This window comes from Orbicella faveolata, unplaced genomic scaffold (assembly GCF_042242905.1).
Source record: "Orbicella faveolata isolate gen_17 unplaced genomic scaffold, um_ofav_v1 contig_13, whole genome shotgun sequence".
Taxonomy (NCBI): Eukaryota; Metazoa; Cnidaria; class Anthozoa; order Scleractinia; family Merulinidae; genus Orbicella; species Orbicella faveolata.
Genome location: NW_028301540.1, coordinates 3,161,127 through 3,187,452, shown reverse-complemented (window position 1 = coordinate 3,187,452; position 26,326 = coordinate 3,161,127). Strand labels below are relative to the sequence as shown.

The following is a 26,326-nucleotide window of genomic DNA, read 5'->3' as shown; positions in this document are numbered from 1 at the left end:
TTAATCTGAGCACGTTTCCTTTGTTTTGGCATTAATCTTGCGATTATAAGACAAATTTTTATTGGTCAATTGTAAAGTTTATGACCTGTCCGTCAAATTTGTTATGGCTCGGGATATATGATTGGGCAAGATATCACCATCATCTGTAGAGTGTTGAAGCTTTTGTTCCCTACTTAAGAAAGGAAACATAGCAGAAGTTCTGACCTCCTCTGGAACGAAGACAACATGCGCTTGTTTGCAGTTACAGTGTTTCTGTCGCTTTTAGGCGCATTGGTCTGCTCCGAGAGCGAATTCGAGGATGAATCACGTAAGTAAACGAAGATGACTAGAGCAGTAGTTTGCAAAATGATCTTATCTGTGACCTTGTATACATAAGGATCATGCAAGACTTCTTTGTTACCTTGTATGCACTCGTTCCTATGTTCTGTTTTTCAGTTTAACCATAAATATATCGATTTTGCCTCTATACAATCATAGATTGCTTATGTTAAGCCAGGTTTATGTTTAAAAGTATGTATTTTGCGTTTTTGATAAATACATCGGCTGCGACAAAGCAACAAGTTCCAAGCCTCTTTATTGCCAGCCTGGCCGCCATATCAGTGAGAGATATAAGACGACAGTTTTTTTGTGGCAGAAACTAATCCGGATTATTTTTGGCATGAAAGATGTTCTCAAATGTAGACTTAAGCTTTCCAAATGTATATAGTTTCGTTGCCTGAAGGTATTACTGCGATGGGATTCTAAGATAACGGTTATATTATTAGGAGATTAGGAGGTAACTTGACAGATCCTATTACAAGTGGACAACATGAACGCTTTTCAATTGTAAAAACAGAGTTTGGCAGCCAAATGGCGTAAGATGCGTTAGTTTGTAACATAAAAGAAACAGTGTGAAATATTTGTAACGCTATATCAAGGAGTTTTAGGATAACGTGCATTCCAAGCCACATTTATGCAAGAGTAGATTTATCAAGATCATTTAAATAATTTATCAAGATCATTTCCAAATGAAGGGCTTTGAAAAATGTTATGCTTTACAGCTTTTTTTAGGAGCGTTCCCTCCAACTTGGGTTTTATACATTTCTCAGGAAATGACCCTGTGCATTCCACTGTTCTATTTTTTTTTACTGAGAGAATGATTTTAACCGTGTCATCAATGTGTATGTAGATAAGCGTTATTATTAATAATGTTTTTCACACATTTGATGCGTTGGTACATAGAGAGCAAATTCTCCAAATTCTCCAAAAATCGGACTGTCTGGTTATATTTCAACACAAAATAACTAAGATCTGCGTCTAATCTTGATAGCAAATTTATTTTTAGAAATTTAGTGAACGAGAATAGATGCTATAAGTCAAAAACATTGAACAATACTCGAACCGTATTTTTTGTCTCTAAATGGTCAAAACGCGAATGAAGTTACCTTAATTCAACGCGATTAGATTGCAAATGGCGGTTTGGAAAGATCTCGTCTTGCGAAATTTGTCCAACATTTTTGTGTTTTTCTTTCGTAATCTGCATTAATAGCTATTAATCTTCATCAGTCTTAGGGCCTGATTACATGGCGAATTTCAGCCCGGGCTGAAATTTCAGCTCGGCTAGAGGGGTTGAAATTTTGTTGCGATTACATAACGAATTTCAGCCCGGGCTGAAATATTAGCCCCGGCGCCAAATATAAAATTGTGTCCAGACAATCAAAATGGCACCGAGAACACGAATCGTGAAAATAGGCGCATTGCTTCTCTCGTAGTTTGACCTTTCGTTGGCGCTCAATTTTTAACTTTTTGGGATAGTAACAGCCTACAATGATGATGGAACTGAAACGAAACCTGTCTTTCAGCCAGAAAGACGTACTTTTATAGAAAGAAAATATGTCCTCAAGCTTGCCGAGTTCATGGCTTCCCTGACAGCTTCGTGCTGTTTAACCTTGTCTCGATGTTCTTATATCCCATCTAAGCTTTGAAATTAGAGAGATTCTCTATTTCATCGCCTTTATTTCACTGAGATCGCTTCTACTTCGTAGCGGCAGCCATCTTATTTCCTGCTTTTCAGCCCGGGCTGAAATTCCGTTTCGAATACATGGGATTTTTTCAGACTTTTCAGTCCGTTTGCCCGGGCTGAATCCTTCTTCATGTAATCGCCAATTTGATTTCATGAGAATTTGTTTCAGAAGCCGGGCTGAAATTTCAGCCCGGCTAACCTGGCTGAAATTTCAGCCCGGGCTGAAATTCGCCATGTAATCAGGCCCTTAGCTGAACTTTTATCCTTTTGGTTTAACATTGCCTCTCTGTCGTTTGTCTCCTTAAGGAAACTGTTTTGACTCAATTGACGTAGCGAAAACTTTCTGTAAGTTGGAAAAAATGACTTAGGATTGCATGAATTATATAAAGAATACTGTGGGTTAGTTGACACTTATGGCTTGACCTTTAAGAAGAATTCCGATAGGAAATCGTTTTTAATGGACAAAAACCTTGTACCAGAATAACTTTCACTATATTACAGTCCTTTTTGCATTTTCTAAAAGCTAAAGATATCAGCAGTTGCCTGAGATAACACCAAAAACTATTTCCCATGAGAACTCAAGAAAACTGTAGTTCAGAGAACTTGTGCAATCACAGGTAAAATTACATCATCAGTGTCATGTCACCAGCACGTTCAAGTGTTTCATATGAACTTCAAAATTTGTTTTCGACATTTGGTGTTGCTAGAAATGATTTCTTTTGAGAAAATTGAGTCGAACAGAAGTTTGCAATACAATGTACATAATCTCGGTACGAAGTTTTTCTTCGCTTGTTACTCAAACTTGTGGTGGATTCTTTCTTAACATGTTTAGCCCTTACAGTCGGCTTAAAAATCGATAACTTAAAAGTTTTCTCTGTCTAAACGTCTTGCTTTTCTACCACTATTCAATGTTTCATTGTTTTTTTGTTTTTTTGGGTTTTTTTTTTTATTTTTCATCTAGTGCAAAATACCGGTGAATGTCCTCCAATGACGCGGTATACACGCTGCTCGATACCAGTCACCCATCAGTGCACGGTGGATGTAGACTGCGACAAGAACGAGGAATCTGAGTACAAGTGCTGTTACAATGGTTGCTACATGACATGCCAAGCTGCTATTGAACCAAAATCTGGCAAGCCTCGACACAAAAAGAGAAGTAAAGCTACTTGACGTTTTTGTGGACGAACGGACGAACGAACGAACGAACGAACGAACGAACGAACGAGAGAACAAAAGAAAAGAATAAAGGATGGACGGACGTAAAAACCAACATTTCCAAATTCCAATTCGACCGGCCAAATTCGATCAGGATAGAGTACCCCCATGAAAACCAGCCAAGGCTGATGTGGCTTCCTCTCTAAATATTATAATTTATGCTCCAGCCCTAAGAACAAAAGAGGTGCAGATTACCAAGAAGGAATCAAAATAAAGGTTTTAAAGAGGTGTAGGTCAACTGGATAAAAAAGAACAGACGGAAGTATGGATTTAGCTTTATAAACCCCTTGACACCTTTAAATTCGTATTGATTTAACGTGCTTGTCACTGAAAGATGTCAGAAATTGCCACTCTTACCTGTTTTTTAAAACGTTTGTTTCCCCTCGCTGGCAAAAAAATTGTGTGCTTCTGTAGGTATCATCTTTGTTTTTCTTGGTAATACACTTTCTCTGCTGTAGGACAAATGGTTATACACACCAATCACATCCACCGACTTAAGAGTACTGACATAATAGCACACTACACCATACCAAATTAAAGAAACGCGCGATAGCTTTTTATTTACAGAGGCACACAATAGAGTTAATTCGCAGACTTCATGAACTTGTAACCGAGGTTAGGCGCCGTGGTAGAAGTTTACAGTGTTCCTTCCACATCCAACCTTTTAGAAAGAGAACTGTAGCATCATACAGTATTGAGCACTTAATAGCTGGCCCCACGGGAAACAAAACGCACTGTTTCCCGTGGGGTCAGTCATTCATTCTTCTGTTATACATCCCAACTCAGAAATGGACCAAAAAAATGGAATACACTGCCAAAAAATTATTTCCTTGACGAGGGGTGGCAGACAAATTTGCGGCGGTTTCAAGATGCCCGACCTGATCACGTGAGAGTCGAGAGTTCAAGTTGTTGTTTCACTAGGGAGTTAGTGAGTTCTGTTCGCCCTCGTGAGTCAGTGAGTTTTGAGCCATAATACGTGACATGTTCTCCTCCAATCGGAAAGAGTATTTGAGTTGGGAGATATAACAAACTTATTTATTTCTACGTAGTGTGTGAAAAACCCATGGACCTGGTATTCATGATCGATTCATCAGAGAGTGTTGGCCTTGAGAACTTTAACAAAATAAAAAAGATGGTGGACAAGACTCTGACGCTTTTCACCATCTCCGAGAAGAAAACCCACGTCGGCGTCATCGTGATTGACAGTGTGCCTCACATCGAGCTGAATTTGAACACCCTCACGGGAAACAACTTCACCCAAGATCACGTGATGAAAGTTGTTGATAGTCTCCAGTTCATCAGCGGACAGACACGTATCGATCTCGCTTTGCGCATGGCACGAAAAGAGGTCTTTTCCAAATCGGAGAGGAAGGATGCTGGAAAGGTAAGAATATAAAAACTGATATCTCACCTTTTACGCTCTAGTTAATTTATAGAAAAATATGGTACACAGTTTCGATAATTATTATTTCGAGCTTTTGTAAAAAATAATGGTTCGACTGCGTAACATCAGAGCTAAACAAAAACAACATTTATTTAACTTATTTTCAAATTTCGCGGTAATAAAACAATGATAAGAGAGAATAATTTTAATAATTAATTCATTTGGAACAAATACAGATATCTAGAGTACTGGCAGTTTTCCTAGGCCTGTTCTACAGATATATTTACATCCGTTATCACCCGTTAATCATTCATGGTGTGAACATGTAATTTGAAAGAGAAGTGAGGTCTTAACGGGAAATTCTCATACCGATACTTTGCGTACTGACCGAGCGATGGCGAGGTCAATGCGGCCAGGTTTGAGATTTTCCCGTGAAGACCAAACGTTCGAGGTTAATAAATCGTTTATCATATGGCTTTTTATGTTGCTTTTGCAGGCCCGCAATCGGCCGGTGGGCATTACGCGAGAATAATACCCTAGAATTAGCCAATTAGAGGGTGCGTTATATCAGTTACCAACACAAGCAATGTAATAAATGACAGCTAATTCGCTCTATCTTCTTCTTTAGCTTCTTCTTGCTTTTACCGACGGAGGACAAACGTGGGATCGCACCATGCTCAACCTTCAGAAAGAGGCCCAAAGTCTGATAAAGACTGGGGTCGAGATTTTTCCTGTGGCAGTCTGGTCTGAGATGCTGAATTTGAAGACTCTAGTTGACATAACACACGACTCTCGTAACGTATTCAACACCCAGTTTTTTCCTTATCTTCTGGATCTACTCAAGAAAATGTCAAAACGACCCTGTCCCGGTAAGCTGATTTATAATCTCGCCATTTTAGCTAATCACAAAGATATTTCCTATGGAAAATGATCGTGTATCTTTGCAACTTGAACTGCTTAAATGTCCAATCTCCTGAGAACTGTACCCGAAATCATTAATCTTACTTTGGTAACAAAATGTTTATTCCTTGCAGGTTCTCTGAAAAAGAAGTTGTTGAGGAATATAACCAGGAAGGAATAAACAACACAACTTATGTTGTTTTCAGAACGGTTTTCAACTGAGTGTCGTAAAACCAGATACCAAAGTTATCACTTCAGCCAATCAGAAAGGACGCTAGCAATCCAGTGAACCAGTCAAAACTCAAAGTAATTACATATAGCTGATGCGAAGCGCGGGAAAACGTGTGCGAGCGAGTCTTGACTAGTCTCATTGGATGAAAAAGTGGCGCTAATTTTTTTTAAGCCACTCGTGTGGCGTAGTGATGGAAAACCAATTACTTCTCGACACTCAAATGAAAACTGCTCTATTGTTTTAGAAATAACGAGTTATTGAGAAAAAAATAGACAACAAGCAATCTCTCAATAGTTAACTTTAAGTTAAAAATTGTTCCATTTCCTGGTTACATTTTAAAGCAAGGCTAGTTCCACGTTGTTATTGCTTTTTAGCATTTGAAAATCCTACTTGGTCAAAAAAAATTAAATTTACCGAGTAAATCAAACTTGCTTCTGAGAGATTTTCTTGACAGCTTGAGCGAGTCATACAAAATCCCATACACCAGGATACTAGATTCGAAAATGTCTCCTATCTCGGATTGCTATGGTGCTTCAGTTTATAAATCATATTTTACGACTGAAATCCTGTCGTTTTATTCTGTTAAGAACAAGTTCGGACCTTATGCACTTGAGGACAAACTTATTTGGGAAAGCGTAGTCAAAAACCGTTCTCTACCGGCTGTGCATCCCTGCATAGATTTTATATGGACAGTTCTTCACCCCTGCTCCCTTCTAAATGGACCCTGAGAAAAACAAAGTTCAACTGATGTCATGGACTCGATCTTGACCTGAACAGTTTGAGCTGATTCACAGGTTTGGATTCAGGTGAGATGCTGAGACGAGCATCTCATCCAAGGAAGGCAAAAATACGCTTGGTACATGAACACTGTACTTGTGTTCATGATCTTCAGCGGAAGCAAGAAAACATCTTCATTCTCTGATCAATGCGTGAATTTCTTTATTTGCTTTATATTGTGTACAACTACAAGATGTCATCCGTGCCACATGCATACTTCCCAGTCTAAGAACTGAAACTAACGTATTAAAAGTTCTTCGAGTAAATACATTTAATATTACGGCAGCAGTTCGTCCTGCGTTTGGACACTACCAAATGAAAACCCGATACTGATATCTAGGACGATATAGTTTTGGTTGTATTAGCAACAAGTTTTAAAAGAACACGTTTTTCGCTCTAATTTATCGAACTGTTTTCCGTTTAATTAAATTTGCCAAATCGCAACCTTAACGAACGAGAAGATCGAAGTTTTCATACGAGCTTTCAGCTAAGTGCATGTATGAAGAATGTGAGAAGCGAATTTCTGTTAGTGGCTATATAAATTCGAGAGTTTAATAAAGTTGATGATGATGATGATGATGATGATGATGGCGACGACAATGACGATGACGATGATGATATAATCCCAGACCCTAAGTAGGATAAGAGAAACCGTTTATACTGCTTGAAATGTTACAATTTTGAAAGGCCCACTGTTTGCGATGAATGATTGATGTCGCCTGGTTGTTTCTCCAGCTCCTTAAGCATCCACAACAACTCGTGGTCAACACCGGGCCAGACGTAATAATCACTCGTAGCGATTTCCACCAAGTGCATTAAGCTCATTTCCATGGTAACGCCAATAGTGTGTACCAGGACTCCAGATTTCCTCAGCGACTCGGAAGTGGCTAAAGCGTGTTTGTTTTCGTTGGGACTCATATTTGCGTCACTGATGACAAGAAGAACCTGAGAAAGACAATAATGAAACCTGCTTCAGCCACGAGCTCAAATTGTAAATTTGCCCATATGACTGGAATTGAGAATGCAGTGATATATCAGTAACCTTTCTCAGATGTTGTAATCCCTGTCTGCTTTACAGGAGGCTCTCAAAGAGCAGGTCTACGGACTCAGCTCTCGAAAAGAGACCAATCATGGTCTCTTCCTCTGGAGGTCCGTGGATCGCAGGGGTCCTTTGACCAGCCCCTCTCCCACCCCCTCACCGCTACCCCTTCTTCACTTCCCAGTTCGCATCCACTTGAAACAGACAGCTGAACAGCTTATTTGCTAGTTGCTCAAATCTACAAACCGTTCAACGTTCTCCTCTGTCCGAAATAAATGCCCTGAGTCTAATCTTAATGAATGAAAATACTCCAATTTTTAATCCTTTAGAACTAAATTAACACTATAACATTTGATTCTATTCAAAAGAGATTACTTTTCAAATACATGGCCAGTGAATGAAAACGCTGTTTTTTTGTAAATTTACTCTTAACTTCATCTCTTTACCTTGATTGCGTCTTTTCTAGCGCCGTTAGATTCTTTAAACATTTCCTTTGCCTTCTTCAGAGCTTTACTAAGTTTTCCAGCCCTCATTAGTGGTTCAATCCCGTCAATGATACTCAAGACTTTGTCACGGCTTATCTCGCTATCATTGAGTTGATTAAACCTCAACAGCGTCTGACTGGGCAGAGCTGTCGTTACCAAGGCAATATGCGTGACATCCTTTGATACTGTCGTCGCGTTTATGATTTCTTTGGTCATGTTCTTCACTTTCTCCCAAGTATTTTCGTTCGCGTCAAGCACGATACCGAGATCGACCGGAGCATCGGTCCCTGAAAACATCAACAAACGAACATCAAAAGTCAATTTCTCCTCAAAAGTCAACGCAAATTTAAGGCAGGCAGTAAAAGTCTCATGTATGAAACAGAAAGGAGAATTTACAGTTTAAATCTCGTCGGACCTGTACAAATAAACAGGTCTAGGTGAAGTTTACCAACATAGAGTTTCAAGGGATGTATACAAGGTTTCACTTTTCTGTTAGTGGAAAATTTCTGTTTTCTAACCTTCTCTAAACTGACACTGGCTTGAACCCTTAACGGTATATCATTCAGTTGAATTCAGTTGCATAGTTCCGTGTCGGTAAGATAGACTGTTTTCATAATGTCTGTGATTATTTAACGATTAGATTCATATATATATCAAGAGCAGTTGTAGAATTCTAACTACATATAATGCGTAAAAAATAATTGAAAAAAGTTACTTGAAGGAAATTAAGCAAGAATGCTTATTATATGGCTAACTCTGTGAGCGGGCAAGATAAACTATATCCTGCCCTGTGATTGGCCACCCGAGAGGCCAACATGGAGCTATCTTCAAGAAATATTTCCTCAAAAGCCATAGACTCCGTCTCGGTCCATAAACACGCAAAACAAGAACTTGGCCAAAATCCAGCCATCTTGACCTCAATCTTGGTCAATAAACCATATTTCTAAAACATTTAGAAATCTCGAGTTCTTAATCTAATTGTAAATTGAAAGAAAAAAGCAACTTTTAACGATAAGACTTTATCTGATGAACACTTCAGTTTCGGCAAAAATCTAAGGTACAACATTACATATCAGCTACAACTATTTTTTTATTATTATCTTCGAAGCCTGCACTGATTGCTTACATAACAAGAGAAAACTTACATAACACTAATTACTTATATAACAAGTGTACCCGAGGAAGACCCACCTACAATTTAGGGGCAGATGGGGGTGAACAAGACCTCACCTGTAAGATAAACTCCATGAACAAAATTTCCTTTTCTTAGAATGAGACATAACAATTCTGCTTGTATGAAGCTTTTATTACTAGTATCACAGAGAGGTTTGAATCCAGGTTTACTCTTTGTCGAGTGAGCGCTTAGGCGCAATGAAGACATCGCCTTTAAAAAGGTGAGTCAAGGGGTAGTGAAAATATTACCACCTTTCTGTATTACAGTAACCCATCTGACTAAAAAAAGCTTTGACTGTATTCCAAAAGAGTATTTTTTTCAACTGAAAAACGTTTGTTAAAGGTAACTATTTTTTATAAAAAGAATGCTGCCACGAGGCTTTTCAAAACTCTTATTAACGAGGAGAACTATGGATATCAAAACTATAATCATAACTGTTAAAAGTACTGATAGAATTCTAATTTAAATATATATGTTCAAGAATGATTTACATGTACCTACAAAGCTATACAAAGAGGTCGATCGAGGAGACTTACATGTGGAATAATGAACAGGCTGGACACATTTTTTGCCACAACCCTTCATGCAGCATTTCATGGGCGACGAGCACTCGCTGTCATCGTAACAGTCTGATTCATCTTCACTGGAGAAAAGTAGCCCCTGCTCACAGTAGGATTTTGGTCTCTGGTAGGGACAGTCATCATTGTTGATATGGCGAACTAGTCCTGCGAATTTCAACAAAGAAAATTGAAGTTTATGAAATGTTTTCTTTCAACGCTGTCCTTCGTAATATTTGTGCTGGTTACCAAGGCATCGTTGTCTTGAGAAAAGCTGAAAAATGATTGAAAACTAGTCCTCTGAATTTCAGCAAAGAAGATTTAAGTTTATAAAATGTTTTCTTTCAACGTTGTCCTCCGCAAGATTTGCGATGGTTACGGTACCAAGGCATCATTGACTTGAAAAAAGGCTGAAAAAAAATTGACTAAGCTTGAATCTGTTGTAAGCTGTTAAGAGAAGGAGATCGTTGCCAAGTCAGTTGATAGAGTTACACTGATTTGCGATGTCCAATTGCAGCTACCTTAAATCCTCGATGTTGTTCAGATCTGCTTTCATAACAATGTGCCGTGCAGTCAAAACAAAACTAATGACCACACAGAAAGAGCTGACTGATTTCTTGGTGTTTTAGGTCACCGATGACGCAAAAGGAAAGTCGACAGTAATTAAACTATACCCATTCCAAAACACATTTTCGAACCAACAATGGTGAAAGGGACAGTACTAAGTGAGTTGCAAGGCCTAATATGAAGTGTTTTGAAGGAGAGGGTTTATATTCTTCCCACGCGATACCCAGTATGGCAACTCTTACAAAAAAAGCCGAATTAACATTTTCTTTAAGTTAAAACTTGGATAGATAAAGAACAGCCCTTTGACGCAAAAGATGAAACCCTACCTCAGTCCAAATAATTAAAAAACAAACACTGACTGACCCATTCTGCGGCATAACGATAATCGACTTTGGATTGTTTTAATTAAGTCCATTCTTTCATTGCCGTTAACGATATAACTATCAAATATAGCTTATCGTTTCCTACAATGTATGACCTGTGGTAATTGATCACTCTTGAAGAAAACCCTGACGATCCTTGTTATGTCTTTCCCTACCAGGTTTTTAGAATTGTACGTTAATTGGATTATTTGTAACCTGTACATTCCTGTACTTTAGATAAAGCGAGTAAACATCTTTTCGTTTCACATGAACTACGCCCGATCTGCCAGAATTATCCTGCTTTAACAAAGCGTCGATAACAATGCTTTAGAGAGCTGAAGCAAACCACGACGGCTACGGAAACGAAAACGCTTCAAAACAAAAGGAGTAGAACAACGGCTGTGCACGTGCGCTATAGATCTTTGTATATTTCTTTGCCGTCCTCTGCAAAACAACAACGTGAAATGACCAAGTTCTGCGTGGTCTGACGCGAACGACGATGGCTAATATTTCGCATTTCTATTTGGAATTGAACGCTGTCGTAACATATTTAATCTTAAACACACTTTAAGAGCCATAGGCGTCTGAGTGGATCTATACAATTGCGAAATTCGTAAAATATTAATTCAATTTTATTAGGCGTTATCCCTGGCGTCGCCGTTGTCGTTGCTTAAGCTCCCTAATAAAAATGTCCGGTCGATCCCAATTTGGTCTCATCTAGAGAGCAGATGCTTGCTTACAGAAAGTTGTATTTTTCGCACTCAATCTTTGTCGTATCAAACTTGATCCCTGATAGACTAGAGTTCATTTTGTCCTCTCTCAAAATGTTCGCTTTCATTTTTCTGGTTTGTGTGCTCTTGTTGTTTGGGAGGCTGCTCTCAAGATACTCAGATTACCGAAAAAGTAGATAGCGTTTTTTTTTTTATTTTAAGTTGAAATAAATGACAGTTGTCAGTTTTTGTCGACAAACCACTCTAATAAAGTTAAGAAGTCACGAAATAAACAGAGTAAAACAATTTTGATGGGATTTGCAATTCTGATAAGATTTGATTTCGTTCCAGAAAAACACAAATCTTTAGGTACTTGTGTTTTTTCCATCCTGAAAGAACGCTATGAGATCGTCAAGAACATAGCTGCTGTAATATGAGGCCTGCCTCTGCCGGCGAAGTTATCGCAACCATTTCTCCGAAAGCATACTTTGAATTTACAGTATTAATGTTAGACACGCGATACTCGAGTGGTAAATCTACTCATGAGGTAAACCCAAGAAAATATCTGATCTCGTTTTTTGAGGTTCACCAAAGTTATGTTTATCCGATTCGTAGCTCATGTCGGCGTCAAACCGACTTGTTGAATTGTCCTAACATGTTAATAGCTGGTTTAATTACAAGTAAATTCAGACCTTCATGCATGTGGTACGTTTCGGCATCAAAGTTATACCTCATTGAAGAAGACGGCTGAGCTAATTTCAGCTGAACGAGCCCACATTCCGATTTTAGACTGGAAAGGAAGAACAGAACATACCTAGGCCTCTCAAAGATTCGCCTGCGCCACACTGGACAGCCAGCACAGCTAAAAATACCACTCCAGTCGTGATCATCATTAGTCTTGGTCAGGTCTTCAGTTAGTTGGTCTCTCAAACTTTGATCAGCTGGTATTCTTCTTGCGTGGCTCCTTCAGCGATTGAGTTCTGCAGAAAAACGTAATTTCTTTTATAGCCTTTTCCCAGACGACCGGACATGTAAACAAGGACAAGTGTCAAGTGTTATTGGCAATGACTTATCAATACGTCGACATTTAATGACTCTTACTACTGATCAATCAAGCCGCGACAATCGTCAAACCCAGACACGAGACACTTTTTTTTTCATGTGTTCCGCACGTTCTAAACAGTGTTTCTTCCTCTTGTACCGACTTTTTAGATTTAACGTCCTTCAAAATAACCGGGGGTATGTAAGTATGTGAGTGTTCTTGAGGATGAGGAAAGTCAGGTACAAAGTGTTGACGAACTTCGTTAACAAAGCCCCAAAAGTCTCTCTGTTATAAACATTACAGAGCCTTTTACACGGTGACAAAATTTCAACGCGTCCATTCAAAACTTCCGTCATAACCAGATATCGGAAGAAGGTAATGTTTAAAAGAGGTTTTACTCCGGGCCCTCTTTTCTGATATGTGATGGTAAGACAGGTTCCCTACCCTAGTACGCGGGAAAAGGACCTTCCGAGTTCCACCAAATGGGTCATACGCAAATAATTTTCATTACCTTGGCCGCTTTATTTGTCAAACTTAGCGCGATCAGGTATCATTCCACAACGTTCTTTGCAATCTGTTATGCACGTTTCTTACCCCTTGTTGTTAATATTCAAGTGTTGTCTGCAGGGTTGTAGTGTTTAAGTCAAGAGGGTGTCTGAAGTGATTAGTCCGTGTTCCTTCCAAGGGGATTGTTCGGTGGCAAGAACAGTTAATTTAGACGGACATCAGATAAACTTAATCGGCTCATTGGTCATCTTGCCTTTTGGCCCAAGGTCAACCAACTTTTTCCTATTTCGAAAAAACCAACCTCGCCAATGGGCATAACTTCGTTCCTGAAATAAAAACAGAGCTTAAAATGCATATCAGTTACAAGTGTAAACACAAGGTTTCCAGCACCTTCTAAAAGATCTCTTTCTTGTCCATCTGGTTTTCCCCGGGAGGATTGACCTTGTTGCGGTTTTCCTGTGTTAATAGTGTCAATGCAACTACACAAAAGCCCAAAAGAGTTGAGATTCGGTTTTTGTGGTATACTTATGGTTCAGAATTAGCCCCATCCGAGGCACGTTTTTACATTTTCTTACGTAAATGACATGAAAAGGTCTTTCTGTGGTTTTTTAAACTAGTATTAAGGGTTCAATCTTGTTATTAAGCAGTTATTTTTCCTGTTTGGTCATGGCATTCCTTCTCTTTCGTTCATGATCAAAACCACGACACGGATGCGATTTCGAAGAATAACCGAGATAAGTATATACCACACAAGTGAATAGCGCTATCCGCGCATTCTGATTGGCTAGCTCGAAGGTGAATAGCAAGTACTATTCACCTCTGAGCAAACGGAGAAAAACAAAATGGCTCCCCGTTTCGCTTCGGTTACCGAAGAGCAAATTTTATCGGCTGATTATTCAACTTGTGTGGCATATACTAAAACATTCACTCACCTCAGTGTTGGTGAAAGTGCGGATATCCACCGCTTTTCACCTACACTTCAGTGGATAATTGCTAAATATAGTTGTTCTGTTTCGTGATTTTGGTGGCTGTTTCCTGTCGTGATTCGGAAGCGGAAATGAGACTTCAATAGCAAGTTCAATTTTCAAGTTTATTGACCTCGCCTGCGGCTCAATGCACTTTATAATCTTCACGCCACTTATAAGCTTATCTAATGTTACACTTTTACTGATACGTGAATAGGCCCACTGAATTCTTCATTTTGTTTCTGCTATGCAATTAATATAGGAGAGCGTTTCACGAGCCTGACAGTTACAGTTGTTTCAGTTAAAGACCGTGCTGTTAGTCAGTCCCCGGCTCACATTGCAATCTGCTTGGCTTTGTGGTATGCAATATTTCCTCGCATTAAATAACAACGTTTACCATGCACAAGGTTACTCTCAACGATAGCCAATAGTCTGCATGGAAGTTAATTTAATTAGCTAAGATGTTAAATCGCAGCTGAGAAATCAGACGATGTTCTGCTGATGTTCTGCAATATTTACGGATAACCTCAGAAATAGCCCGAAATTTCAGCCGATAGCTGAGAACACGGCACCCCCATCCCGACGCTAATAGTTGCGCGTGTGGCTCGCGCCGCCCTGCTGAGTATCGTCTCTCGACAACTCAAGGAGGAAATTTAATCAAAGTCTTCTGCCTTTTGCATTAGCGACGTGACGATTTGTCCAGGTCTATCGTTACCCGTTTGTTCATGCAGTGATCATGCAGTCATCATGCAGTCATCATTCTAGAAAGTTGTAGCAAGCGAAAGGTTAAGAGAGACCAGATCACCAGGCTCGTGCTCTAAGTTGCTTTGTTTTTGCAAGACACCAGTCACTATGTTTTTCTACAGACATCGTGATGGTGAAAAAAAATAGAGGCTGCCCATTGAGCCATTGCATTTTTGAAGGTGGGAAACTCGACAAACAAATCTCGAACTGTAAAAAACAGAATGGTCGTTCACAATACACTGACAATAGATGTGGTCTCGTTTTCAGCACCGCTGTGGCTGGCATTGATCACATCGGTTAAAAGAATCTTCTTCGAAAAGTGGTGGCATTTTTGGAACTCTTGGACACATTCTTGTTTGAAGTGGTCGTTAGTTCAGTTTAGGTGCTGTTGTTTTTGTCCAAATGATACATTCTAAATTGTCCTCAGAAATTTCATCGGAAAAAGTGACGCATAAAAACTACAAGAAAATAGATTCATTTTCCAGAAAAAGGAGAAATCGAATAAAAGATGGATTAAGAGCGAGGGGACATTTTGAAATCGATAAATTTGAAGAGTTGAGTTGAGTTGAGTTGAGTTGATAACTTTATTTATACACGGTAAAAATTCCTTCAGCACAATTTAAATGTATAATATCTAAGTCTGCCTAACAAACTAACCGTACAATTAATATAGTATTATAAGAATAAAAACCTAGTATATTACTAAAGCTGCTTTTCAAGGATGCCGTGAACCCTGCATTGAGCAACGTGTTTTTACATCTGAGAACTTCTCTCATACTTGGCTCAGTATGTTTGCACGTCCTTAACTTGATGATGTAAATAAATAAACGGCACGCAATGCATGCAGAAGCGATGACATTTAACTGCCATTTCTTAACTTCTGTCTAGAAAATTGGAAAATAAACAAACAAACGGATGCTTAAATGTAACTAGAAGACAATGGATAAAATACAACAATCACGGCCAGTCCCGATACCTGCGTTTAACAACTGGAAATCCAACCAACACTTTGTCGATGCTACAAGCCGCCGAAAAAACTATTTCACTCGATCCCGAAAATCAAGATGGCGGCTTGCAAGGAAACGGGTTTAGTTCCCTGTTCTCCTCGCTTCGATTTAGGATAAATCGTGAGCGCTACATCATTTATCCAAAGGAATGTCGTATGCCAGCATTAAGCGATGACGTCATAAGTCATCGTGTTATCTGTTTTGACCAATGCATCTCGAGGACTGTTGTTTTATTAGTCATTTTAAACAGGACAGGGCAGACCATTAATATTCTGTGCATCAATCATCACAACGACGCAGAGCTCATCAAGACTGCTTGTAGCCTTGGGCACAGTCACGAAGACAAAAAGCTATTTTATCAAGACCTGAGAACTTTGAAAGCGTAACCATAAGTACTAGTAACAACTAAAGGTCAGGCTGTGCAGGCGAGATGGATGAAACTTAAAAAATTAACAATTTTGACCCGAAAGCCTCGGAGCCATGTTAGAATATTGATATATCGAACGTGACATATTAGTACAATAGTCTTACACTGAGGCAGTTAAAACAGTACCCTGCAATCTTCCCAGAAACATCGGAAAGAGGAAGGAGACTCGGCGAGCGGCTTCGACATTCTTTGATTCACCGCTCATCCGAGAAAATGGATGAGTCAGTCCAGTTTCGAGCTGGTCAAACCGGTTTTCACTGGTGGGCATGATCACTCGCAGGCTCTGGCTATTTCCGCGCCATCGTTGTTGTTTACATTCGATCGACAATGGCGACTGCTTCGTTTTCGTGCAAAGTCTTTGACAAATCCGCGAAATCTGCCCTCAAAAACATTTCAAGCCTCGCGCAACCACAAAAAAGAACTCTGTTTGGCCTTTGATTGCAAAAGAATATGCCGACCGTGAAAAACAGTTCCAAGCTGAACCAATGCTATTTGTTGTCTGTTTTCTTTCAGGTTAAATAAGTATTAGTTAACAGCACATTGCAACAGATCTTGTCAAATTACTTTATTTTCTTCGGCCGGTTTCGTCTGATAACAGAGACTTCGCCAGGGAGTTTGAACAAGATGGCTTTTGGGACACACGGATTTAACGTTAAATCCGTGAGCCCCAAGATTAAACTTTGTTCGTTACGCAGGGTGGTGGAAGAAAAGCACGTGGTGGAAGAAAGCTCTTGATTACACTGATGAGCCCCATTTGGTAGCTTCTAGACTGAACAAGACACCCAAAGCCAAGCATACCTTTAGGAACCTTGCAGATGAAGACCCGCATTCCTTTAGCTTTGCGATTTCAAACTGCTAGCACTGTATTTTGCGCCACAGTAGCACCAGTTTGAAAATAGCGCTTCAGTAACTGCCAATACGTAGTTGATTATCGAATTAAATTGGAAACTGACGCCCGTTTCGAGCTCTAGCTCCTTTTACATGTGATACACATGTAAAAGGTTTTCATTTTGTAATTGAAATGGCTTGTTTACGGCTCACTGGTATATAAATGTGATCCCGTATTTTTAAATCAAGATGATAATCATGATGAATCGACAAAGGGCCAATGCTGAAAATGCCATCTTTCAAAATTCGGCTTACTTCAGCTCTCCGGTTTACTTCAGTGCTTCAGCGGCTTCAGTAGATGAATCGCCGCTCCGAATATGTCTCTGTCTCCTCGCCCACAAGAGGCTTTTGTAACAGGGCATTGTTTAGCACCATCCAATCAGTGTGGAGCAAACAGCGTGACGGCTGCTCCTTGGCACACGAAATTCCGGCTGCGGATGCTGGTCGCTTCGAAAGCTGCATTTCTCGAAAATTACTCGGCGGCGCTTGGATTTTGAATGAATCTTCGATTGAATGCCACGAGAAGAAGCGTCAACCTTTCAGTTTATCTGGTGTTCGATTTGGAAGCCGGGCTATTCTAATTTCTGGGTGAAAATCGGCTTGGCGCTGGAGCGGTCGAAAATTTCCACCCTTGTTCTCCTCTTATAACTTATAGTAACAGTCAACGCAAAACCCGCGCCATTTTGGGCCGCAGAAACGACAATACACAACAACTGAGATTAACATAGACATTACTCGATATAAGTTTACGATATTAACTCTTCAATATTCCCATATATTTCTTTATATTTCGAACATACAAACAGGCGAGCCGCTTGTATGGGTCCCCTGTGGTGCTTCGCGGAGCAAATAACGGCTTTTGTCCTTCGACTACTTTGGCCAGCTATTTTACACTCGAGCTTCCCCTGTAAGTGATTCTTTGTCGTGAAGCAGGGAGCCCTAACTGATGACTTCTCAGCAATGAATGTGCTTCTAAACGTTTTTTCCAGCTTTCTGACGTCGCACGCTACATCACTACAACATTTTTTATACTTGCAGAAATCCTTCTCAACTTTTACAACCCCAAAATCTTAAATAGGCGCACGCAAGTTGTAGCAACCAAAGAAAAGAAAAGAAACCTGTTGGATAAGGATTTTAAAACTGCATAAGTACTGAACAGAACTAGTTACTTAATGAAAGAATTCTTGTTCTTTCCAGACGGCTTTTTATCCCGCCCGTTGCGTCGCTGTTCGGGCCTCTTAAATACACGAATCAAGCGCAAAAGGGGGCTTTCTGATGTGCAGAATGATGGACACCTTGCGGAAGGTTGGTATTTGGACAGGTCGATGGACTCGAAGAGGGCCGGTTTGGCTGAAGTAGTTGGCCGATGAATCTAGTCCACCAGAAGCTACCAGATATTTATTGAGATCCGCGCTGGGTTACGTAGTAACAACCACTCTGTTTGCTGACTTAAGTCTCAATTTATGATCTTCTAGAAAATGAGCTCCATCCTCTCCTTGAGACCTGTCGCTGTCCTCTTTCATTAGTTAAATGCAGAGGTAAATTAAGAACCAGGACAGCACACAATTTTCAGTAAAGAAAAGGACTATTTGTCTCCCATCGTAAAGAGAGTGTCGTGATTTTCTACCCTTCAATTTTAACTTCTTCATAACTTACTCACTACTCAGCCGTTCTGGTGTATTTCCAGCTGGTGTCGATTTTCTTCTTAGCAGCTCAGACGAAGGTTGATGTTTACTTACAAGTAATGAGGTAAAGTTGTTGGAGTTTCTATATATAATTTCGACTTGAATTGCATAATTTACTTGTATACAAAAACAACAAAGTTACTCTGTTATGATTGGTCCCGAGCGGTACAGTTAATCCAATATCAGCAGTAAACGTAAGCCTTGCCTACACGAGCAATTTTTATATGACATTTTTTATGTGACACATGTATTTGATTGTGTAGATGGCACAGATCGAAAACGTTTTTCAGACAGTTCAAAGTTTAGTGCGCCATTAATGGCTTTGGACAGCAGAGATACGCAGAAACAAAGCGGAGCTGCACCGAAAAGTATAGCACTTTAAGGTGGCTGAACACAGTTTTTGATACCTGTGTTTCATTCACCTTTTTCTCTAAAACCCTTGATCTCTCGGTCGCCAAAAATGGCAGCAATCAAGTTAACAACACAAACTTTGGTTTTTTGATGGTTAAGCTGACGTATGTGCCGTTGCCATGGCAGCATGAAAAAAAATAAACAGGCCCTTAAAATCGGTTAGCCTGGTAAATGAGACACACAACGGATAATAATTTTATTACTTACTTACTTACTTATGCCTAGTGCCCCTCCTGGGGCATAGGCCACCAACAAGAGTTCTCCAGCTATCTCTGTCCTGGCTTTCCTTTCTAGCTGACTCCAGGTCAGCCCAATCTCTTGATCTCTGCTTCCAAGTCTCGTCTCCACGAGTTCCTAGGCCGTCCCCTTTTCCTCTTTCCCTGGGGATTCCAAAACAGGGCTTGTCTTGTGATGTTGGTAGAAGGTTTTCGAAGAGTGTGGCCTATCCATCTCCAACGTCTCATCATGATCTCAGCATCTGCAGGCCTCTGGTTGGTTTTTTGCCATAGGTCTTCGTTGTTGATGGTGATTGACCAACGTATCCGCAAGATTCTTCGTAGACATGAGTTGATAAAAGTCTGCACCTTCTTTGTAGTTGCCACTGTTGTTCTCCAGGTCTCTGAGCCATATAATAGAACAGGTTTGACGTTGCTGTTAAAGATCCTGATCTTAGTCTGAAGTGTCAGGTCTTTGGAGCTCCAGACGTTCTTTCACTGCAGAAAAACTGCTCTTGCTTTGCCAATTCTGGCTTTATAATAATTTTATTGCCAGAACCAATTTTCACTTGAATTACGTAGTTATCCGCTGAAATCAGTCATTTCAACTTCTAAGATCACTTAAAATCCGAGAGTTATTTTTCTTTAGGTCGGAATAAATTTGACGGCAAAACTATGAACAATTTTGTAGGCGAATATTTTAGCGACAGTAGCGACAAACACTACATTATTGCCAAAATATCGTCCCAAAAAAAAAAAACAGTTAGCAAAAAGCAAAACTAAAACAAATTGTGAATTAACACGATCCTTCTAAAGTCACAATTCGTTTGTTTTGCCGGTGTTTTGTATCATATTTTGATTTTGGAGCCCTAATAAAGTTGTCCTGGGTAGGCGAGTTTACCTTAGCAGAGGGTTTACCAGGTAGGTATGTTTACTCGCCTGGCGCTACGGTAACCCTAGTGCTCAGCTAGGGTTACCCTAGCCATACCTGCCTTGTTAACACGTCTATGAAAAGAATGGGAAATGTGGCAGTTTTGATTTCAAATTAGGACAGGATTTGGGAACCGGTCGGGAGTTGCCAGCCCCCAACTAAAAAGTCGGAGGAGCACTCTCCTCTGCACCCCGCTCCGGGTTTTTGTTATGCTAGAACCGGCACGGCTGAGTTGGCACCAATTGCGATACATTTCATCCATCATTCATCAAATAATAGCCTCGGAATAATAACAAGCGACACGGCTAGAGGTTTATTGAATAGCCCTGTACCCGAGACTGTGATAATCACAGCACAAAAGCACTGCTCACAATACAACGCTAACACTACTGACAACGCTATTCTGATTTCATCAAAGTTTTGCCGCTGGTCAGCCATTAAGACTGAAATTCCAGGATTTTGTCTTAACCAAGGATCATCCACTCCCAACGATCTACTGAGAAAAGTTAAGACAATATGGGCATCATGTATGTTCCGAGAAGGACCACATTTTTTTCAACCCACTTTTAAGGGTTGCAAATGTGAATATTTGGTCTTTGACAGCAGGAGACTGGAGCCAAGAGTATTGTCATGACAACGGCACAACGGGTGTCATTTTGTTTCTTTTGTGATGTACATTTCTCATGCCAAGTCTGAAGAACACTGCTTTAATATTTCTAAAGATATTCTCAATTCAGTATTTTACTGTTTTAGTGGAACAATTTATGGCATCATCACATTTCTCATTTGCATAACGCAAAAACGTAAATACCTCTAATAAGCAGCAATTATTTCTTATTTCATAAGCACTTTAAAAGACAACACGCTTTTCAAATACGAACATGCAGTGTGTAAAAGAATGCGTTGGACTAAGCATCTATCGAATTTACCATCTTAATAACTCTGGATTTGCTCTTGTCTGGCCAAAGTTAATAGAGAGGAATGATCAAAAAGCCGACAAAGTTCTTTAGCCTCGCATAAAACAAAATACATTTATTTTATTTCTGACTAAGGATCTAACCAACAGAAACGGTTCTGTTACGTTACCATGCATAGAGCATGAGTCACAAAACAAAAGATTGTGGACGGTCGGTCTTGTCATCTTTGTTTCCTTCACAGAAGTTTGCTCCGCTTCATAAATATCGTAATTATCTGAATTGACCACTCCCCCAATGGGGCTTTTCAGGGCCACTGAAACCAAATGATGAAACGAAAAAAAAAAAAAATTAACATAACATGGTTGAAAACCCAACTGGTGGGAGGCAGACCAGTTGGCTATTTACAAGCACGACCGAGGAGTTGAACTAGGCCCTACCGAGAAACAACTCCAGCTAAGTGGTCAGAGCGCGAGGTACTTGAACCCGCGACCTCCGGATTTCAAGTTAGGAGCCCTAACCACTCGGCCACGCTGCCTCCTCGGTCACCATTCTCCTCTCTAACTATGGTCTGGCCTGGCAACTCAGTCAGTATAACAAGCTGGTGATAAGGTCATAAATTCGCATTCCGCCTTGTATGGTCCCCAGGCTAACAGAAGGAATAATGAGTTCTTCAATTAGTGTTTTGTTCTATTTAATTCAAAGCCGCTGTGACGCTGTCTCCACTGTGAAGTTGTCGCAGTGGATTGGCTGCTGAAATCTTGGAAACCTGTTCTTCTACACTTGAGAAAAGACACGAGTGCTTCTCTGAAATCATTCTTTAAGAAGGTATACAGCAGTGGATTGATGAGTGACACACCAACTCTGAGGAAATCAAATATCACCATGGATACCTCAGGGAAAAATTGCACGTTGGCGTATATTTGCAGTATACTGATATACCACGTGATCCAAGATCCTGCAAAAAGTCCAAGCATGATAGTGAAGGTTACGAGAGCTCGTAGCTGCCTGTAAGATGAACGAAAGTTGGAAGAGGATGTCGCGAAGTCCAGAACCACGCTTTGCCTTCTGATCTTCTGAACCTGCCTGTGAATTGTGATAAACATTCTGGTGTAGAAGACGACCATTCCCAAAAACGGTATTGCAAAACAGACCACTAATCCGACGCAGTTGTAAGCCAAGGACGCAGTGAATTTTATTTCGTTGTCTGAGAAATAACCAAAAGGTAAAACCCAGGACAGTTGAATTAGGGCGACAAAAAGCGATATCGCCCAGATGCATGCTATAACTCGCAGTATTCTCTTGCCTGTGACGATATTGATATATTGCATGGGGTGTAACACGCAAAAATATCGTTCTGCTGTAATGGCAAGGATGTGGAACATTGTCGAGACTGCAATAAATCGAAATACGACCCCTTGGACGATACAGACGTCTCCGTTGAGAAAGGCCTTACAGGCAATAAAAAACGGTACTCCAAACAGTCCCATGAGAAGATCAGACGTGGCCAAACTAACAAGTAAAGTGTTTGTTTTTGTTCGTAATTGTCTTCTTTTGCTGTACAACACCAATACCAACGTATTGACACAAATAATGGCGACGCACAGGACTATTAAACTGCTATCATAAGCAGGCACGAAATAACTGCTGGCCCAGCCATCTTGTTCGTCAGCCTTGGATTGGTTGAGAAAGTAAGAAGAATTCTTTGGCATCTCGTCGCGTTACTCGGCTTCCACGCTTTAGGAGTGACTATCAGTCTGGCGAGAAAAAGATCGTGTTTATCATAAAGGATGTTTTAATGACGGTAATGCAATACTCATCACTATCAACACCACTACACTGACTCAACACTATAACTCGATGGCTGTTGTATCATTCAACTCTCGGCCAAACAGAGGTCATTGGGGCGATTATCTTATTTTTACATTCGCCTTTTTTGATTCGGCGGAAACGTTTTAAGATGCGACATAACTTAATCCTAATACGGTTTAGACGACAACCAAAAACTCCGTTTGAAATATCGAAGTCAGTATTTATTTCTTTTTCGCGATCGGAGTGAATTTCTCTGCATAGGGGTGTAAACTACTTTGATTAAAGGGGCTAGCACAGAGTATTTTCAGTATTTTTGTTTATTTTTGCCGGCTATAAGTTCTAACTTCTAAACTTCAAATTGACTTATATATACAAAATCTCGGCCGCAAATCAAAGAAGGATGTTTTCCGAGCATTAAAAATGACGCCTTTATACAGATTGATATTAACCTGAAAAACGTCGACGGGCAGATATTTTTCAAGTTTACCCTACCTCAAAATGTCTTAATCTTCTCCAGTTTTCTCCGTCTATGCCTATTTTTGACTTTCTTGTGTCTCTTTTAGTCTAGTTTACAGTTCTAAGCCGTTATTGACATTTTTCGGTTAACTAGTTCTGTGGCCATTTCAGTGGTAAGATCTGAAATTGCCTAAATCTGGGTGACCTACCTAGCCCTCTAAGAACCACTGTAGACCGCGTTAAGCACTTATCAACGGCTGATGCATACGTGAGTAAATACATCATCTCTGTTTTCTGCGGCTTGACAGAGTCCATCAGCTAATGAGTCTCCAACCCCTCACCCCCAAACCCAACATTTCGTCACGTTTTCCACAACAATTCATAAAAATCCATTTACTCTCCTGGGTGGAGAGAGTCGAAGAGAGGCGCTGTGTGTAATAGTAAAGTATCTTGCCAAAAACAGAACTCAACGACAGCTCTCAAAACTGAATTACTGAAGCGAACATACATCGCACTAACAACCAGGCCGCAGCTAATGACATTATGACGATATTATCGATATGGAATCGTCCACGTCATTGAGAAACAAAGCATTCAAGAGATGTTGTGTGTAAGTTGTAAATAAAAGTGACATTCTGTCGGATACGGAAAGAGAGAGAAGTCAAATAAGGAAGTAACAGAAGAAGAAACAAAGAGAAGAGATTTGAGTGCAATAAAAGCGAACAAAATCTTTACTCAAAATACGTCCATGTTTTAATCAATGTTATTTGAAAACAACCTATAGACGCCTATAGACGTACTCCTACAACTCGATAGTGAAACGAGCACGGCGGAACTGTTGACGTAAAGAAAACGCAAAAGGAATTTACGTTTTCTAAAATCACAACAGAGTCATGCCTTTTTCTTTTCTGGCAAAAATAGAGTAGTCATTTAATCTTTTTTTCTTGCAGTGTTTTTTAAAAGAAAGAGAAAATGTTAAGTTCTCTTTTTGCTTTATCGAGTCATATAGAAACACTCGCCAAAGTTTTGGAGAACTCAACCCAACATTTCTCGTTTCCTCCAACTGACTTCACGCGTGTTTCTTTAAGTCGACAGCAATAAGGAAAATGCTTTCTTAAATTCAATTAACAACGCTTTTCGACATTTTGGCCTGAAAATGACAAATTCACGTAAATTTTGAATCACCAATTTGTTCAATTTCAAGCCAGAGCCAACTTTGTCTTCACCTAGTGGCAAGGTCCACGTGTACAAGTTTAATGTGTATTTCCTTGTTTCAAAAATTGCACGAATATTTGAGAACATATTTACAGGCTTAAATCGTGCCACACTCAAGAAAAAGTTCAACCATCCAAAAAGTTGATGTTTTTCATTGCTAAACTACAAAGTCTGTTGAACAGTAATTTGAAATAAAAATCTCTCACAATAACTACACGTATGCTATAATTAAATAAAACAAATGAGTTCTGCGGAGGCCTGCCAAAATCAATGTTACACTCGTAAACAAATTAGAAAACCAGATGCATCAACCGCGAATTAAATGCCTGGATAACCTGATTTCGCAGACATAGAAGCGCAAAAGAAACATTGAAATTTAAGGAAAATAATTTTCGTTTCAGAAGAAAAGGAGTACCGGAGAGACCACACATGGAAACAATATTACAAGTGGCTTTGAGAAGCTTTAAGAGCACGGAAACATCACAGAGATCAATTAATACATCGGCAAAGCTGAAATAAATGACTTAAAAATCATCAACATAGGCAAACCTTGGTACGTTGCTGTTATCTTGGAGAACAAAATGAGCGGGCTGGCTTCTTGAACTCGCCCGGACTCCGTCTTTTCGCGTTCGAACGAAGCACTAAATTCGAGAAATACGGACACCTTTAATTGTTGTACGTGCTCTTTAATTAAGCTTAAGCCTTCAAAATAAAAGCTTATAGCATCGCCGATAGCCAATCAGACTGAAGAAAGTCTTAAAATAATTACAAGATCTTGATGGATGGTAGGATTTCAGGGTTAAAGAGAGTGGATACTGAATATCATGATAAAAAATTAATTTTAGTACAAACGTTTGTGATAAAAAGATAAAATTGTGGTTAAAGGCCTTAGGCACCGGCTTGCTTTTCTACTCTAGAATGTAAAAAGATGAGAAAGCTTTCTAACATCTATAAATGCTTGAATTTCTTTAAAGGACAATTAAATAAAAAGAGCCGTAAAAGTGACGGAAAGCCAATGATAATGAGCTCAATAAACTCGTTAAGTCGGGCGACAAAGAAACATTCAAAATAAACAGGATGAAAACAAATCAGATTCTAGTCATATCGATCAGGTCAAATGCGTCAGCAGCACAGAAACTATTCACTGGGGACGAAATTACGAGCCATCGATGAAGCAATATAGATATGCTGTCTTGCTGAAAACAGTTTGTGAATCAGTCGAAAAAAGAGCGCAAAATGGCGATATTCTTACTAAGGATAAACCGACAGTGTTAGTCAGATGCATAGACAGGTGTTATTAACAAAAAGTGTCAACATTTTGACATTGCCAAATTATCTGAACACTCTTCTTCAAAATAGTAATTGGCGAAGCAAAATTTTTTCAATTACCCAGCGACTTTTCTTGATATTGCGGAATGAATTTTTCTTTTATTTCAGACTTCAATGGTCTCAATGGAACAAAGGCAGATTAAGATCGATTAAGTCGCTAATATCCATCAGTACTTTTATTTCGAGTTTTTGCAGCCACGGACAATTGTTTAAAACAGAGCATAGAAAAATATAAAGTAAAAATTAAAATTGTTTTTTAACACTATCGCTTCCTTTCCTCATGAAACTATCAAATCAAGTCAAAGAGCGAACTAAAAATAAGAGTTGTGACCAAAGAAAAAGTGTTTGTGTCTGTTGTGACCAAAGAAAAAGAT

The 26,326-nt window shown here is 39.6% G+C and overlaps 3 protein-coding genes and 1 long non-coding RNA gene across 4 annotated transcripts; 2 read left to right on the top strand and 2 right to left on the bottom strand.

Moving 5' to 3' along the window:
* The first annotated feature begins 19 nt into the window (after positions 1-19).
* Positions 20-6,160, top strand: LOC110069244 (collagen alpha-1(XIV) chain-like). Its single transcript, XM_020776738.2, has 5 exons — positions 20-307; positions 2,964-3,158; positions 4,267-4,601; positions 5,230-5,470; positions 5,636-6,160. Exons 1-5 carry the CDS (start codon positions 226-228, stop codon positions 5,680-5,682), a joined length of 900 nt encoding a protein of 299 aa, XP_020632397.1. The 5' UTR covers positions 20-225; the 3' UTR covers positions 5,683-6,160.
* On the top strand, positions 3,165-3,760 carry LOC149114639 (uncharacterized). The gene is made up of 2 exons (XR_016205846.1): positions 3,165-3,433; positions 3,492-3,760. It is a non-coding gene; the product is annotated as an uncharacterized LOC149114639 (long non-coding RNA).
* Positions 6,161-6,647: 487 nt separating the features above from the next.
* On the bottom strand, positions 6,648-13,056 carry LOC110069246 (uncharacterized). The gene is made up of 5 exons (XM_020776739.2): positions 13,041-13,056; positions 12,219-12,384; positions 9,745-9,933; positions 7,996-8,321; positions 6,648-7,455 (listed from the first exon to the last, which is right to left on the bottom strand). Exons 2-5 carry the CDS (start codon positions 12,295-12,297, stop codon positions 7,183-7,185), a joined length of 867 nt encoding a protein of 288 aa, XP_020632398.1. The 5' UTR covers positions 12,298-12,384; positions 13,041-13,056; the 3' UTR covers positions 6,648-7,182.
* A 7,861-nt stretch (positions 13,057-20,917) lies between these two features.
* On the bottom strand, positions 20,918-25,293 carry LOC110069284 (beta-2 adrenergic receptor-like). The gene is made up of 2 exons (XM_020776789.2): positions 25,173-25,293; positions 20,918-22,897 (listed from the first exon to the last, which is right to left on the bottom strand). Exon 2 carries the CDS (start codon positions 22,850-22,852, stop codon positions 21,818-21,820), a length of 1,035 nt encoding a protein of 344 aa, XP_020632448.1. The 5' UTR covers positions 22,853-22,897; positions 25,173-25,293; the 3' UTR covers positions 20,918-21,817.
* Positions 25,294-26,326: the final 1,033 nt, after the last annotated feature.